The sequence below is a fragment of the Gymnoscopelus braueri genome (assembly GCF_963280865.1).
Source record: "Gymnoscopelus braueri genome assembly, chromosome: 4".
NCBI lineage: Eukaryota > Metazoa > Chordata > Actinopteri > Myctophiformes > Myctophidae > Gymnoscopelus > Gymnoscopelus braueri.
Window position 1 is genome coordinate 38,826,072 of NC_137605.1, and position 17,312 is coordinate 38,843,383.

The window sequence follows — 17,312 nt, forward strand, 5'->3', positions numbered from 1 at the left end:
TCTTATAATGTGTTTTAACCCTTTAAGAGTCCTAACAGTTTTTGGAAAAAAATCAAAAAAAAAAATGTTCACGATTTTTCAAAAATAGCAGATCTACAAGCTTGTATATCTGCTATTTTTGAATAGCCAAAGAAATCTAAAGTGACACAGATGCGTTCCAGGTATTAATGGGTTAAACCACTACTAAGCATTTCTTGCTTGTTGCCATCTTGTGCCAGATGTCCTAATAGAAGCGACATTAGCCAGATATCTACCTGCCAGGGTCGTAACTCGATCACTTTGATTAGATTTTGCACTAAGCCCCCCCCCCCCCATCCCCCCACCCACAGCAGCAGCAGCAGCATCCATCTGTGGCTCACCTGTGATCGATATAGTACGTATTTGATTGTATTAGCTGCTGGTCTGGTTCATTAGTGTCCCTCCCAGCTGCAGTGTTCTAGGTCAGCTCGCCCACGTTGTGTTGTTCTGCACGCTGCAAAACAAGACAGTTGGACCATCATTATCACTGAATCATCAGCATACTATTGATCACCCTTTATCTTTGTACGTTGTAATTATGCTCCCACCTCTTCAGGTTTCAGCCAGTTCAGGGTTTTCAAAACCCCCTGGTACTGAAGTTTAACTTGAAGTATAAGGGTGCTTAGTTTATTCCTTTGGCTAAAGCGATGTTTATTCCTTTTAGGGTCGCCATGTCAGTATGCTTTTACACCACTCAGCTTTTCCCCTCTAATATGATTGTCTCATAGCCAGTAACTGTTATCGGACCACACACACACACACACACACACACACACACACACACACACACACACACACACACACACACACACACACACACACACACACACACACACACACACACACACAAACACACAATGTTATCAGTCCAGAGGCATCAGATTACCCTACGTTGGTTACATTAGCACTAAGAGCTCAACCTCTTATCTGTGCACATTAGAGGCTAAACCATTGTGTTTGTGTGTGTGCACATTTGTGTGTGAGCGTGTGCGTGTGTGCGTGTATGTTTATATGTGGTCTGATGACACATTGATTATGAGACATATAGACTGTAGGTAAAAGCTGAAGGAGATAGAGATGAGGCTGTTACAACCTAAAGAACTGCGTTTCATGAACGAAACAGATAAACAAATGGAGGGGACGTGAAGTGAGACTAGCACACAGAGAGAGACAGAGGCAGACCATCTTGATCGGATCATGCTGTGTCTTAGAATACACATAGACCTGTTGTGGTTAGCAGAGTAAAACTGTAATTAATTGGAGTTGGTTGGCGTGAAGAGCATCATGTATTTTGGCCTGCATGGTTTTGGCAGTAGGATGACTCAGTTAGCACTGGACTGCTTTCCCAGGGAGACATAACAATGCTGTTCCACCATAGGGTCATGCAATGCAGGGGCTGATGGGTACTGTAGTTACCCACTATGTAATTACCAATGTTCTGTAAACTTGGGTTTCCCCAAATGTGTGTGTGTGTGTGTGTGTGTGTGTGTGTGTGTGTGTGTGTGTGTGTGTGTGTGTGTGTGTGTGTGTGTGTGTGTGTGTGTGTGTGTGTGTGTGTGTGTGTGTGTGTGTGTGTGTTGTGTTTTTAATGCAACCTTACAGTTTAGACTAAGATTACACTGCATAATATTAATGTTCAACATTAATATTATTATAATTATTATTCTCTGGCACTTTTTTTTTTGCTCTCTCTCATCTCTCTTCTCGAGAAGAGAGATGAGAGAGAGCAAAAAAAAAGTGCATGTGAATTTCTCACTTTGAACATTCCGTTCCATCAGCTGAGGCAAAAACATGTTCTCAATTAAGCCTGATTTATACTTAGTGATATGCCGGTGTTGCACACCGAAAATAGCCGATCTACAAGCTCACAAAGCGTTGTGCTCTGACTCGTTGTGAGCTTGTAGTTTGCCTATTTTTGGTGCGCAACACCCGTACGCAACTTAGCATAACTCAGGCTTTTAAAAGGAAATCTTGCCCATGATTAACTCCCTCCTCTTCTCCTTCTCTTTTCTCCTTTTCACCTTTCAACCTCAATCTCACCCTCTCCCCCTGCATCTCCTAAGTGTGGGAATGAACAGACAAAGAGAAAGAGGGAGAGACAGACAGACAGACAGACAGACAGACAGACTGAGAGAGAGAGACACAGAGAGAGAGAGAAAGCAGGAATATGGAACTGTTTACTCTTGCCAATTCTCTCGTGAGAGGGTCAGCCACACGCATGCACGTGCACGCACGCACGCACGCACGCACACACGCACGCACGCACGCACGCACGCACGCACGCACGCACGCACGCACGCACGCACGCACGCACACACACACACACACACACACGCACGCACACACACACACACACACACACACACACACGGGGCAGTGCAGTGTGAAAAGTTCATCACAAACCTTCTGGATTGCAGCCAAGAGACACACATTCGTGTGTGTGTGTGTGTGTGTGTGTGTGTGTGTGTGTGTGTGTGTGTGTGTGTGTGTGTGTGTGTGTGTGTGTGTGTGTGTGTGTGTGTGTGTGTGTGTGGGGGTGTGTGTGTGTGTGTGTGTGCGCGCGTGCGAGGCTGCGAACACAAACACACACACAGCTTAAGGCAGCGTGCTTCTGGAGAAGAGCCCTTCTGTGACTCAGCTCTGAACGTCTCTCTCCATCCTCCACCCTTCTCCACACATTAACATGGCCTCTCTGATGTAACACAGCAGCCAGGGATCACAGGGTAGACCGTGCCTTGATCAGAGGCTCATTCTTCAGCAATAAAGAGGAGGGCAGGGCGGCAGTGTCAGTTGATATTGTAATTCTTATTTAATAGTCTTTAGAGGTACACAAGCAGGAAGATGTATTTGACAGTCGAGGTTCCTTCTTCACCCGGTTCTTCATTTGTTCTGGTTTTCTTAGCTGTTCTCTCTCCCTCTCTCTCTCACCTCTCTTTTAGAGTTGTAAAATAATTATAATAATAACAATTCAATCATTTTCTTATTAACAATATTCTTCAAAAGAATCCATTGCATGTTGAAAAAAAAAGAAGAAAAAAAAACACTTGCCTCCTGGTCTACTGGCCTTCTGTCCTCATGCATGTTCTTTTTTTCTCATGAGCTTTTCCTTTTCCCATACCTCCCCACTGGGAGATGTTTCAGCTTTACGTCCAATTAATCCTAATGACCTGTACTTTATGTTCCTTCCTTGTACGCTCTGCTTTTATGCCGGGCCCAGCCGTTGTCTGAACGCATCAATTAATCTGCTATTAAACACATCACTTTTTCTCAGATCGTGGGGTTTGTAAGGCGTGGTTTGCGTCCCCCCCATTGTTCCAACGGTCCGGTCAGTACCAAGACGAGCGATGGGGTGGTTCACGTTTTCAACAGCATTTTGGGCTTTCTTTGATCAGATTTTGATCAGCTTTTTTTCCTTTTTTTCCCTCCGCGGTCCTTCATTCAGCAGCAGCCACCCATTGAAAATGGGATTGCACACTGAATTAAATTACTAAACGTCATCGTAACGGTTTTAACCCATTAAAACCGGGAACGCATCTGTGTAACCACTTAAACCATTATTTTATACTTTGGCTATATTCAAAAATAGCAGATGTACAAGCTCATAGCGTGGCACTCGAGCTTGTAGATCTGCAATTTTTTGAAAAATCTTGAAAATGTGTGCAAATCTTTGAATATACATATTTTTAAATCAAACATTTTTACTCAAATCTTTGCTTCTGGTGGGGGGGGTGGGGGGGAGGGAGGGGGCGGTCCCTGGAACAAAATATTTTCAGATGGGGTCGGCGGCCAAATACAATTTTGGAGGCCCTTGACATGAAAAAGTTTGAGAACCACTGATATTATAGCAACATAGCAACATACGTGTTTCAGAAAACTGTTAGGCTCTAGAAGACATTTTGCAGAAACGGAACCTCAGGTCTAAATGAGTTAAATATAGGTCATCATATATAATCACCCTAACCCCCCCCCCCTCCTTTGTTTTAACCCCTCCAGGCACTGTCCACAATGTCCTCCATATCTTGTGTGGAGGCTCGCCCCAGCACCCTGGGTCAGTCCCAGTCAGTGATGAACATCTCCAGGATGTCCCCCAAGGCCGAGCCCAAGAAGAGGAGAGCCCCAGCGCCACCAGGAGCTCCAACGCCCACCCTGGGTCACTACAGTGTGGAGGGCTACCAGGTAGGCCTGTCACAATTATTGCATCATCGCCCGGTCGCATTTTTTATTAATTTTTTTCAAAATACTTTGTATTCTCGTCAGAGTACTCATTCATTCTGTGTGAATGTATCTGTTGAAAAAAACAGTATTTTCAAACATTTTCTGAAACAGCAGATCTACTGTACACGCTAGCTTACAAGTTGTGAGCTTGTAGATCGGCTATTTTTGAAAATTTTGAAATTCTGTCCTGTGCAGTTTTGTTTGCAAAGCCCAAATGGAAAACGGAAATGTAATTTTTATGTTCCAATGTTCAATGCCAAAAACACAATTAGATTGTTAATCACAATTTTTTGTATGACAATTAATTGTCAGGTAAAATGTCATGACCATGACAGCCCTACTGTCAGGTAAGGAACTAGAATTGGGATTAACACATACTGTACATAGTTCAAGGATAGAACAAAACCACACACCGAGCTATGGTGCAAACTGAAATGTATTTAATCACACGTTTCAATCCATGGTGGATCTTCACCGGGTCACTCACACACACACACACGCGCGTGCAGAAGTGCATAATTGTGTTGAAGAATGATACAAGCCTTTCATCTAGTTCAAAGGATGTCTTTAACACGTAAAACAACACAAATTCCTCAGCTCTGAGAGTTTGATTTATAATTTGGACTTGAATGTGACAGTTCATTTATCTTTGACGTGGCTTTTTGGTTTTGAATATTTGGGCTCCGAAGAATTCAGCCACAAGGTCACAGTGACCCGTGTCATGCCGTCTACGTCAGAGCCACAGCTCCCTGTAGACTCATCGTGGTGTTATGGCTGCATTTTGGAGAAATGTTGTTTTGCAAACAACTTCCTTCCTCTCTACCTCGCTCTGATAATAGGCCTTGTTTGTTTGGAGGAGTGTTTGTTTATGGTGAATGTCACCGGCAGGAAAGTGTGTTTTCTGGGCAGGGGAGAGAACACACATACCGTATATGCTGTGCTTTTGAATTTAGGCATGTTGTGAACTAAGCTGACCGTAGAGCAGTGGTTCTCAAAGTGGGGTCCGGGGAGGGGACCCCCCAGCAAAATGAGAATCAAAATAGATCTCAAATGTATTGGTGAAACTCTGTTTCCAGTGTTTTATAATGTTAATAGTAATAATAATAAGCACATTCAACAACTACAATATAAAAAAGGGAATAATAATCAAAGAATAGCAGCAATATTAAGACAGTTTTGTCTGTTGGTCCTAGCGCTTAAGGTGCTTGAAGATGCAAAGTGCAAGGCTCTTACTCCTAAGCCTTAAGCTACCACACATGCTTATTTTAACAAAAAATGATTGCATGATTAGAGTAGAGTATGTTAATTAAATATAACTAGCACATCGGCAGTGGTCTGCCTACTCTTCCATTGAGAAATTGTGACCTTATAGGATCAGAAAGGACAATAAAGTTATTTAAAGCAGACAGTGAACGGGATTGGGTACCACTGTAGATGCACCGCCATCTTTATTGTAGTTCGGACGTCATTGCAATTACTTCTCTCCATCGGGAGAGGGAGACAACGGACATAAATCTGACGGAGTTGCTTTAAGTTAAAACAGAGCTAAACAGAACGGAGATGAAAGATTCTGTTATCTGCAGACACTTGCAAAGAGCTTAAAAGAACAGGATTTAATGAGGTTCATTTGGGAAAGTGCCTTTCAGCAAGTTCACCACAGTGAATTTACGGTTCATCCCGATTCAAAGAGGTTATACGCTATCGCGCTGGCTTACTAATTGCTAGGTAGCAGGGATTAATTTGACGGCATATAAAGGGAAATGGCTTTGTTAGTCCAAAGCCCTAAATAAATCCCCTTATCACGCTGCACGTTAGAATGGAAGACAGTCAAATTTAACTGTGACCAATGCGATCAAACTGGCATCTGATAGTGAGTACTTATCGTATGAAAGCCTGTGGGGCACAGTACTGTAGAAGTCGGAGACCATTAGGAAGTCATGACAGCTAGGGTAGAGACAAGGAGTGGGCCATCCGAGGACAGGCTGAGCATTCTAATAATAGAGTTCACTGGCTCACTCTGCTCTTGCTGTCTCTCCTCCACACATACATACATTCTCTCTCTCTATCTCTCTCTCTCTCCCTCTCTCTATCTCACTTAAGCCTCATTTATTATTCGGCATGCTACATTTCCAACAACCCCAAAATGTCTCTTTGTTCTTAGTTGAAAATCGGTTATTCAGAGGATATTGCTATACTTTCTCCACACGTCTGCTAAAATAGAAGAACATCTTTGCATCTTTATTACCTGCTGTACAGTTCCTCTTCAATTCAACGGCGGCCTGAAGATTCGTATAGGGTCCCTTTTGTGAGCTTTGTGGCCTTTCCACCCCCAGATTGTACAACTTAAGAGAATGCGAGCGCAACTCCAGGCTCGGCTGTCTCTTTACCGAGTGCATGGTTCAGAAGAGTTCATACGAACAGAACAATCACCAGCACTCCCGCTATAGGTACTTTTAATTTAGGTAGGCAGCTGCCCCTCTGTACCTAAATTGAATGTACCTTGTACATTTGCGTGAGTACATTTTTCAGTTTGTCATTAGAATATTCTCTCAGGGTAAGGCAACAGAACGGCGGCAGTGTGGTGTAATCTTTAAAGTGGAACTTTATCTGTCATTGTGCCCTCATTAAGCTGCTCAGGTTGCATTTCCCCGTGGCAGAGAAATTAGCTTAGCGATTCATGATAGATCATGCTTACAGGATAAAGGATAGCTAAAGGGTTTGGACAACCCCGCTGCTTTGTTATTATAGAGTCTGACAGATCTTTGGGTCCGATAACAATCCCAATTCTGGAGAGTCGTTAGACGACTGATTACCTATTTTTTTATCTATACTTTTTCAAAAAGTGCAAACAAATAATAATGTATTTAACCACTTAAGCCCTATTAAAAAAAAGTTGATCTACAAGCTCTCAACGTGTCGCAATGCATTCGCTCATAATGACATGGCCAAAATAGGAAAGCCAGGTTGAAGTGGTTCGGGCTCTAATCAGGAAGCAGCATAAAAGCATAGTCCAAAATAGGTTCTCAAAGTGTGGTCCAGGGACCCTCTGGGTTCCTTGAGGGGGGTTCCAAGTGGACCCTTAGAGGCCTGTAATTCTGAGAGTGTACAGATGGAACAAAATGGACCCGTATGGTCCCTCAGATTTATGGGGGTCCTTGAAATGTAAACGTTTGAGAACCACTGGCCTATAGTCAGTCATCTGGCATGCTGCTCTGTGCCGCAGTCTAGCCCACTTCACCACACCTTCATCCTAGTTGCCTCTGTGACCTTGGTGTGTGTCGGTGTGTGAGAAGAGAACATTAGAGACTGTAAAAGGTGAGCTGAGGACAGCCGGTCAGAGTGACTTCAGTCCTCATTATAGACCTCCCTCTGCTCAGGACAAGCTCTCTGCTCTTGTGGGCAATTAATAGTGACATACAAGCTACCTATAATGGACACACGATGGCACGATGATGACGGCTGTATACGACTGATGAGATTGTTATAATGAAGCTGAGTGCTCTGAATAGCCTTTGGAGAGGCTGAGGTCACAGTGGATTGTCGTTAAGACTTTTACAACAGTAAGAATATAGTTTGATTAATGACGATGACAAGATGACGAGATTATACATTTAGCGAAGTCTCCTATAATTGATCATGAACACAATATTGGTACAGTTTTGACCATCGTGTTATCTCCGCCAGGACAGAGCGACTGGGGACGGGAGTTCATGTTTTCGCCCCTGTCCGTCTGTCCATGTTGTTTGTTTTGTTTGTTTGTCTGCGTGAGCCCTGGACTGATCGGTGTGAAACTTTGCGCACACTTCAAGTAGACCAAAGACGAACCTGTTTTAAATAAACCTCTAATCAAGCCTCTATAGAGTGTGTGATATTGTTCTGCGGCGAAATTCGTATACGAGGAAGACAATTAGTTTCATCCCTGTGCAAGAACATCCATTGACTTGAGTGCCATACGCTGCATTAAATCTTATTACAAATAAGTGACATAACTGAAATGTTTTCATCCCTGATTTACAATAATTGCTGTTAGGAATCCTACCCTATACAGTCTATGGTTGGTGGATCATTACTCAATAGGTGGTAACTTAAGATATGACGATGCAAGAGGAATGGACTGGGATTACTGTGGCGTGTGGGATTAGAGTGTTTTTATTCTCTCAGGGATCAAGGTGTCACAAGGTGCTAAAAAACACTGAATAATCACTAAAACCTATATTGTGGTATGAGACTAGTTATCATCTGGGATTTTGGATATTGTAATATTGTGATACTGATACAGTATGACATAAGTGTTATCTTTTCCTGGTCAAAAATAGCGAAAATAGAGTCTGCAAGCTACGAGATTGCCGCAAAAAGTTCAGAGAAAATAAAAATGATGATTATTATCATCACAATATCAATATCGAGGTATTCTGTCAAAAGTATTGTTATTTTGTCCAGCCTTATGTCTTTGGTAAAAGTTACAGTGATTGAAGGTGTAAATTGTTCGGCATAAAGTATGTCTCAAGAGTACTGGTTTCTTTTCCCCTTCCACTCGATTTGTTTTCTTTTGAAGGGGGGGTTGCTGTGTTTGCTAGAGGGAACGCTGGAAGGTTTCTTTCAAGAAGGATGATACACTAAAACCAAGAATAGAAGTCGCAGAGTAATCTAGTAGAAGGGACAATTTTGAAGAATATGATTTACAGCTTATCTCTGTGGTGGCATAGTATTTCCTGCAGTTGAGGTTGTCATGGAGGCCCGGGACGTTTCCATATCCTTGTTTCCGTACTGTATACCTAGCGACGAACAATATCTGTGTTTGCTTTTGTGAGGATAGCCCTGAAGTGAAAAAATATTTTGGAACACTTAGTTCCAACACAATCTTGTTGTTGTGTTTTTTTTGCACCCGCAAAGATAGGTAATCTGTTATTGTGGTCTGGAAGAAGAAGCTATGTCTTCTTTGCCTCAGTTTGGAGTTTGGAGTGTGTGTGTGTGTGTGTGTGTGTGTGTGTGTGTGTGTGTGTGTGTGTGTGTGTGTGTGTGTGTGTGTGTGTGTGTGTGTGTGTGTGTGTGTGTGTGTGTGTGTGTGTGTGTGTGTGTGTGTGTTCAGTGTATGTATATATATATGTGTGTGTGTGTGTGTGTGTGTGTGTGTGTGTGTGTGTGTGTGTGTGTGTGTGTGTGTTCAGTGGATGTGTGTGTGTGTGTGTGTGTGTGTGTGTGTGTGTGTGTGTGAGTGTGAGTGAGAGTGAGAGTGTGAAATATAATGAGAAGCAAATGAAAAACGAAATAAATGACTAAAACAAATGTTGAGAAAAGTGGAGAACATTCTGAGAAAAAGAACAAGAGGAGGAGAGTTGGTAAAATAGAGAGAACAAAGTCAGATTAAGTCAGGCCTTTGACTTACATAAGAGTATCAGATGTGTGTATTTTGGACTGGCGAGCCAACATCAACTATGTATAAACCACACACAGGGTCATATTTCTAAAAGGCATAGGAGCATGAAATCTGGCTGGCAGCGCACAGACTGGCAACCTCACCTTACAGAGAGCGTGGGGACTGAGAGAGGTTCAACATAGGACAAGGAGGAATGTAAAAACCCCCCCAAAAAAAAAAAGATTGGGATACAGGGAGAGACTGACAGAGAGAGAGAGAGAGAATGAGAGAGAGAGGGAGAGAGAGAGAATGATAGAGAGAGGGAGAGAAAAGGGCAGAATAAATGTTGATAGGAGGAGAAAGAATAGTTGAGAAATTGAGACCGACTGGACTCAAGTTTTAAAAATGTATCATTTTATTTTATTTTCATTATGTGAATTTGACTTCCTCTTTCTAAATATATTATATTATGCTCACGTACAGTTTGTTAGTTTCTTCTTTTACACATTATTGTGCTTTTAAAAACCCGCAGTCCCCCCCCTATACACACACACACACACACACACATACACATACACATACACATACACACACATTTCACATTCACATTCATAGCAGAGGGATTCAAGGAGGGAGGAAATAGATGGTGAAAGGAGGAAACAAGAGAAAGAGAAGGAGGAGGAGGAGAAGACACTGTAGGCTGCATGCCTTGTGTTGATACTGGGGGGTGCAGTAACTCGATGTGTACTGTAACTCCATTTTGTTATATTTGTACGCTCTCAGAATTAAATTAACACTCATGATTTGACTGTCTGTGTGAGTGATACAAAAAAAAAGAAGAAAAAAAAAACAGGGCGAAGGAGAGTCAGCCTTCAAACTTTCAAAGTGGATTAATGTTTCATAATCGCCGACTCGGTGAAGTGACCCAAGTCAACCATGACAGGAAGATTAAAGTTTGACGAATTTTCTCTCAGTTTAACCCATTAAGACCGGGAAAGCATCTTTAATTTGAGATTTTAACCACTTTAACCATTATTTTATACTTTTGTCTATTCAAAAATAGCAGATATACTGAGCTTGTAGATCTGCTATTTTAGAAAATTATTGAATATATATATATTTTTAAGCGAACATTTGTAACTAAAATCTTTGCTTCTGGAGGGTCCCTGGAGCTAAATATTTTTTAAATGGGGGTCCGCGGCCAAATACATAATTTTGGGTGGTCCTTGCCATGAAAAAGTTTGAGAACCACTGATATTTTATAGCAACATAAGTGTTTCAGAAAACTGTCAGGATTTAGAAGACATTTTGTAGAATCGGCCTCAGGTCTTTAATGGGTTAAATGCCACAAACTGGGGTGGGGGCCGGTGGGGTTTGGGGCGGTCTGGTGCCTCAACCAGTTAGTGCATGTACCGTACCACATGCTCCTAATGAGTTGCGAGGAGACAGTCTGGTTCGAATCTGACTCCTGTCATCATGTCTTGTGCGTCTCTCCTCTCTCTCCTCTCTCTCTCTCTCTCTCATTCCTTCTCGTCCCCCTTCCAGTCTCTCTACACTCTCCTATCTAATAAAGCAATAAAAAAAAAGCCACAAATTAAATATTGCCATAAACGAGCCATGACATCAGAAGGCTTCTTTATCAGGCTGACAGACTTTGGTGTAGATAGGGTGGTGTGGAAAGTTCTGTTACTGTAACCCGTTAAGACTTGAGGCCGATTCTACAAATGTCTTTTTAAAATCCTTCTAATTTCTGAAAAACGTATGTTACTATATCAGTGGTTCTCAAATGTTTTCATGTCAAGGACCCCCCAAATGATATGTATTTTGTTCCAGGGACCCCCAAAAGCAAATATTTGTGTAAAAAAAAAAATCGCTTTTAAAAAATATGTATATTCAAAGATTTGCACACATTTTCACGATTTTTGAAAAATAGAAGATCTACAAGCGGCACAAAGTGACGTGCTATGAGCTTGTATATCTGCTATTTTTGAATAGCCAACGTATAAAATATGGTTAAAGTGGTTACACAGATGCGTTCCCATGTTTTAATGGGTTAATAGGCCAGGTGTTTGTCTATTAGGTCATGGAAAGCCTTTGGAATTTACCAGGCATGAGTTTCTATTGGAGACAGACCCATTGTTTCATTACACATTTCATTCTCTGTGTGATCTCGTTTGAATATTACACCCTAAAACAACAACTGTATTTTGTTTGGCCAATTCGTCACCTTTTGAATAATGGCATAGTTTTAGTGTCAGTGTGACCTTTATGGGCCTTTATCTACTTTAGCCCTATTTGTACTTTGGCTATTAAAAAATTGTGAAAGATCTTGACAAATCTTGACAAATTGTGAAAGACATTTGGATGTTCTTTTTTAAATCAAAAATAGAGACACCAGGGTTAATGTGGTTCAACTTCATTTGAAACCACATACTGGGTGCCTTTTGGCTCAGGCAGTTAGTCCACCAACCACATGCTCCTTGTGAGTCGTGAGGACCATGGAGTTTGAATCCGACTCCCGTCATGCCTCACATGACTCCCCTCTGTCTCCCCTCAATTTCCTTTCTCTCTCTAGCCTCTACACTCTATAATAACAAATGCTTTTTTTTAAATATTTTTTTACAAAAACTTCACAATTTCACCGCATATAGTATGAACAAAAACTATTTAACATAATTATCACCTAATTCGATTCACGCATTTAGATCATGTCATTAATCGCATCGAACTGACATTAGTATGATTACTATTATCCTTTAACTGCTCCATCATGTTCTAATCTAGACATATGATTTTCAAAGGTGTTGTTCCAGACAGTGTAGCAAGGTGTTTGGAGTATAGGGATGTGGGTAGCAGGACTGTACTGTGCAGCAGACAATACATGGTGATTTCTACACTATCAGAGTTAATATGACACTCAGGATTTTTAAGTGTAGAGATGTCCCAGACAGTCCCAACTGTGTTATGTTGCCTGCATGTGCATATCATTTCATAAGCATGGATTGATGTGTGTGTGAGCGTGTGCGTGTGCGTGTGCGTGTGCGCGTGTGTGTGTGTGTGCGTGTGTGTGTGTGTGTGTGTGTGTGTGTGTGTGTGTGTGTGTGTGTGTGTGCGTGCGTGTGCGTGTGCGTGTGTGTGTGTGTTTCTGTCTATCTACCTCTCTTTGTGTGCCAGCATGGCAGCTCACGGTAAAGATTGCATATGAAGGTGTAAGCACTGCATTTTCAGCTGGCTGATGCGAGTGTGCTTGCTTGTGTGTATGCACATATGTCTGTCTGTGTGTGTGTGTGTGTGTGTGTGTGTGTGTGTGTGCATGCTTGCTTGTGTGCGTGTGTGCGTGTGTTTGTGATTGATAGAATTGGCTCGAGTCCCTGCTGCTGATCCATTCCTTTGGGAGAATAGAGAATTGGCAACAGAGGGAGGTTTGTCTTTCTCAGCCATCCATCAGTCCCATCATTATCTACAGCAACAGTAGCTAACTTTAATCTGCCCTAATGCACTGCCCTGATTCAATCTGCACTGGACCACCATGTTCAGCATGTTTAACACTCACTGCAAAGCATCTGTCTGACCATTCTAACTCATTTCTTTCTTTCTTTCTTTCTTTCTTTCTTTCTTTCTCTTTCTTTCTTTATTTCTTTCTTAGACTGTCTTTAACCCATTTGCATTAACAGTTTGCTAAAAAATGTAGAACGTCAGTGGTTCTCAAACTTTTTCATAATTGTCATTTGTCAAGGACCACCCAAAAGTATATATATTTGGCCGCGGACCCCCCCATCTCAAGATATTTGGTTCCAGGGACCCCCCAGAAGCAAAGATTTGAGTTAAGAATATAGACACAAATCTGTGTCTATATTCACAGATTTGCACTCATTTTCACATGACGTTCCCGGTCTTAATGGGTTAAAGATGTCTAACACTAGTAAACTAGTAACACGTCTGTATGCCCCTCTTGTTTGTTTGTTTGTTTGTTCCTTTCTTTCCTTTTTCCTTTAAAACTGTGCTTAACAATTTGTTCAACAGTCACTGTAAAGCTTTCCGTCTGCCCCTTTTGTTTGTTCATTTGCTCTTTTCTTTTCTATTTTACTTCATTTAATTTCTTTCTTTCTTTCCTTTTTTCTTTCTGCTTCGCTTGCTTGTTTTTCTCTCTTTATGTATTCTCTCCCCTCCTATTTCCCTGACATGTCCGCACCCCAACAGCCTCGCCCCTTTGTTTATAACATTTGTTGACAGGTCTCAAGTCCCATGTCTCAGACAGGGAACGCCAGCTGTGCTGCTGCTGTTGTTGTTTTGATGAGAATGATTGACCCTGTTGTTGCGTAAGAATAAATCAGAAAACAAGCTCAGCAACAGCATGCAACATGAGAACAATCAAAACAAGGAAAGAAACAGGAAATAAGATAACAGGGCTTTCCACATGTACAACACGCACTATAGACCGAGGAGCATAGAGAACATTGGTTCTCAAAGTATGGTCCGAGGACCCAGCAAAAGTAGTAAAACATAGCATCACAACCATTTTAACCACTTTATCCATTTATATGTTGGCTATAAAAAAAATTGCAGATCTACAAGCTCACAGCGCGTCACTTTGTGCCGCGCTGCGAGCTTGTACATCTGTTAGTTTTGCTAATGTGTGCTTTAGTCTATATAGAGTACCGAAGTCCTGACATCACTCGTTAATCCCCTGGGTCGCGGAAGCAATTTCTCAATGACATTGGGTCATCTTAGTATCGTCTCATATAAGAATTGTGGTCCAAAAATAAACAAACTGTCCCGGCGATATTGTCAGGGAGGTGGCTCTGTATCGTTTATGATAGTCAGTCACTCATATTTGACACAGTCTGTTTCTGGTGAAAAGTTAACTAATTTGACGGCGGTAACGTTAGCATTAAGTAAGCGTTTTCTCGCTGTCAGTTGATGCTTCATACCCAAATGAGTCAAACCGCCGTGCTCATTTGTTTATTTTTGGAACACAGTTCTTATTTGACGCAATATTAAACAAGTCTATGGGAATTCAATTTTTTTTTACGCGACCCAGGTAGGATGCGTAAATGATGTCAGACTTCGGTGCTTTATGTTATCTGTGCCTGCATACTAACTTTCTGAAAGAGCTCTGTAAACATGCAATCAGACATTTTTGTGACTCATAAAGTAATATGAATTGTAACTATCATAAAAAAATATGATGAGTACAAAGTTCACAAACCGATGATAAATCATCATGTATCAACTAATATGTGATAAAAGCCAGTGTTATTGTGGCATCTTTTCTTTTCTAATGAAGTTAGGCCTGACTTTAGGCCACTGGTGCCAGTGGCACTGCTGCAGTGGGTCAAACAATTAGAGGTTGTGCTGTATCCGCCAATTAGATTTTGAGACATCTTGTGTGGAAATGTTGGCCTAAGCTGCAAGTAGTGTTCATCCTAGCATGAAGGTGTACGGCAAATTCCATGGCAGTCCAGCGAGTAGCTTAGAGGTCTGAATTTTATTATAACCTCTTCAAGCCAAAAAAGTCCAGTGGTGGAAAAAGTACTCAAATGTTTTACTTAAGTAAAAGTATCAATACTGCAATGTAGAAGTACTCTGTTACAAGTAAAAGTCTGGAATTCAAAATGTACTTGAATAAAAGTACAAAAGTATTGTAATTGTAAGATGTAGTGGAGTAGAAGTAGAAGTATAGACAATTGGAAATACTCCAGTAAAGTAAAAGTACCTCAAAATTGTGCTTAAGTACTTGAGTAGATGTACTTTGTTACTTTACACCACTGCCAAAGTCCAACTACTGTACTCTTCCATGAGTCCTGAACCTTAATACACACTATAATCAATCAATAATAATCAATCATGGACATCTCGGATGTCAGCATGAACGTTGTGTGCTGATAGTCTTCTGCTTAGAGTGATTGAAGTGCATAAAGACGCTACAGGTCTTCTGTTCTTATGCGCTGACCTCAAATATTTGTGTGAGTGTTGAGTTAGGGGCCCGGGTCGTGTATGCGTGTCTCCCGCCGTTTCTACAGGAGCATGCTGTCCACGGGGTGGAATCTTTTGCACTTGAAGCTGTCAAAACAGCTTGCGTGTAAAACCCGGCAGTATAGATGAGGCGAAGGTTTGTGTTAGTCTCAATTGGCTTGAGTGTGTATGTGTATGTGTATGTGTATGTGTATGTGTGTGTGTGTGTGTGTGTGTGTGTGTGTGTGTGTGTGTGTGTGTGTGTGTGGTGTGTGTGTGTGTGTGTGTGTGTGTGTGTGTGTGTGTGTGTGTCTGTGTGTCTGTGTATGTGTATGTGTGTGTGTCTGTGTGTCTGTATGTGTATGTGTATGTATATGTATATGTATATGTATATGTATATGTATATGTATATGTATATGTATATGTATATGTATATGTATATGTATATGTATATGTGTGTGTGTGTGTGTGCGCGGGGGCATGTGCGTGTGTGTGCGCGGGCATGTGCGTGTTTTCATGTGTGTGCACCAGTCCTAGCCCTCATTGCAGTCATACAGAACATAGCAATACTGGTGTCCCTCTAAAATTACTCTATTACTCTAGAAGCCAATTCAAAGTCACGCTTTGAAATCTAAATCTCTTCACGCTTTCAGTGCTAGAAGCAGTTCCTGCCTCCACTTGCAATTGATAGTAGTGAATGGCTTATAGTAAAGTAATGGAGTGATTTTAGTGGAAGTAGATGGCACAGTGGATTTCACAAGAGTGAACAGTACGTATGTCTAGCACATTAATAGTATCACAGTGTTTTTCCACATGGCATGCATTCATTCAAAGAAAGCAAAAATGGTCTAGATTCATGTAAAATATAAGGCTAGTAGTGTCTTATGGATAGTACAGCATTATGTTTTGTCCCCTTTCATCGCCAAGCATTCTCATATATTTATTTATTATATATATGCTTTGCTTTTATATGTTTGCTTTGCTTTCATAATGTATGCTAATTAACCATAATAAACATGCCAAATGGATACACAGCAAATGTCCTTACACCTGAGTGAGATAAAATATGCATACACTTACCACAAAACCACCAAAATGCAAGTAATGTATATTGAAATGGATTCTACATGAAGAATCACATAAGGATCAACTGAGAAATGTTTGGTACATCAAAATGTTATAGGATTTTCCCTGTCTAATAGTCACTGTAGTGACTTTACCTACTGTATCACTGAGGGGCAACTGGGTCAACTTTAGTGTGCGCAATAAAGAAAATGAGCTCTTAATATCTTTGGATTTAACGATCCATTTATTGAAACACTTGCAGACTGGTATCAGGCAGTTCTTATATACATATTTCTTCGCTTTCAAATCCATAAAGCTACTGTAGCTACAACCATAAATCACTCACAAAAACAGACACGCCGACCTGGCACGGCATGTACACACGGTCGAAAACGGCTTGGCATTCCCAATTGCGCACCTGGCACCGATGCAATCACCCATTGCCAGGTATATACTGTATTAGTGAACCACCTGTAGTGGTGATCAATAAAACCACGTCTAGTATGAATTTAAATAAACAAAACAAACAGAAATTATATTTAAGCTCCAACAGTCACAGAGTCAGACTCCAATTTCACATTTCTGAATTTGAATGTATATTGGCTTAATACAAAAGCCAAACATCCTATCCCCTTTTCCTTTCCACAATGTGAAAGTTTAACTAATGACAGCCATATGTAACTGGGCTTGGGCAGTATCAATT

General features: G+C 41.2%; 1 protein-coding gene across 5 annotated transcripts in view; it reads left to right on the forward strand.

Annotated features, from left to right (window-relative positions):
• The window catches only part of cobl (cordon-bleu WH2 repeat protein), a 72,633-nt gene that overhangs the window by 15,289 nt on the left and 40,032 nt on the right, over positions 1–17,312 (forward strand). For all 5 annotated transcript variants that reach the window (XM_080425402.1, XM_080425406.1, XM_080425404.1 and 2 more), the window contains one exon: positions 4,012–4,194. In XM_080425402.1, the coding sequence (XP_080281528.1) occupies positions 4,012–4,194 (183 nt within the window). The remainder of the gene's footprint in view (positions 1–4,011; positions 4,195–17,312) is intronic.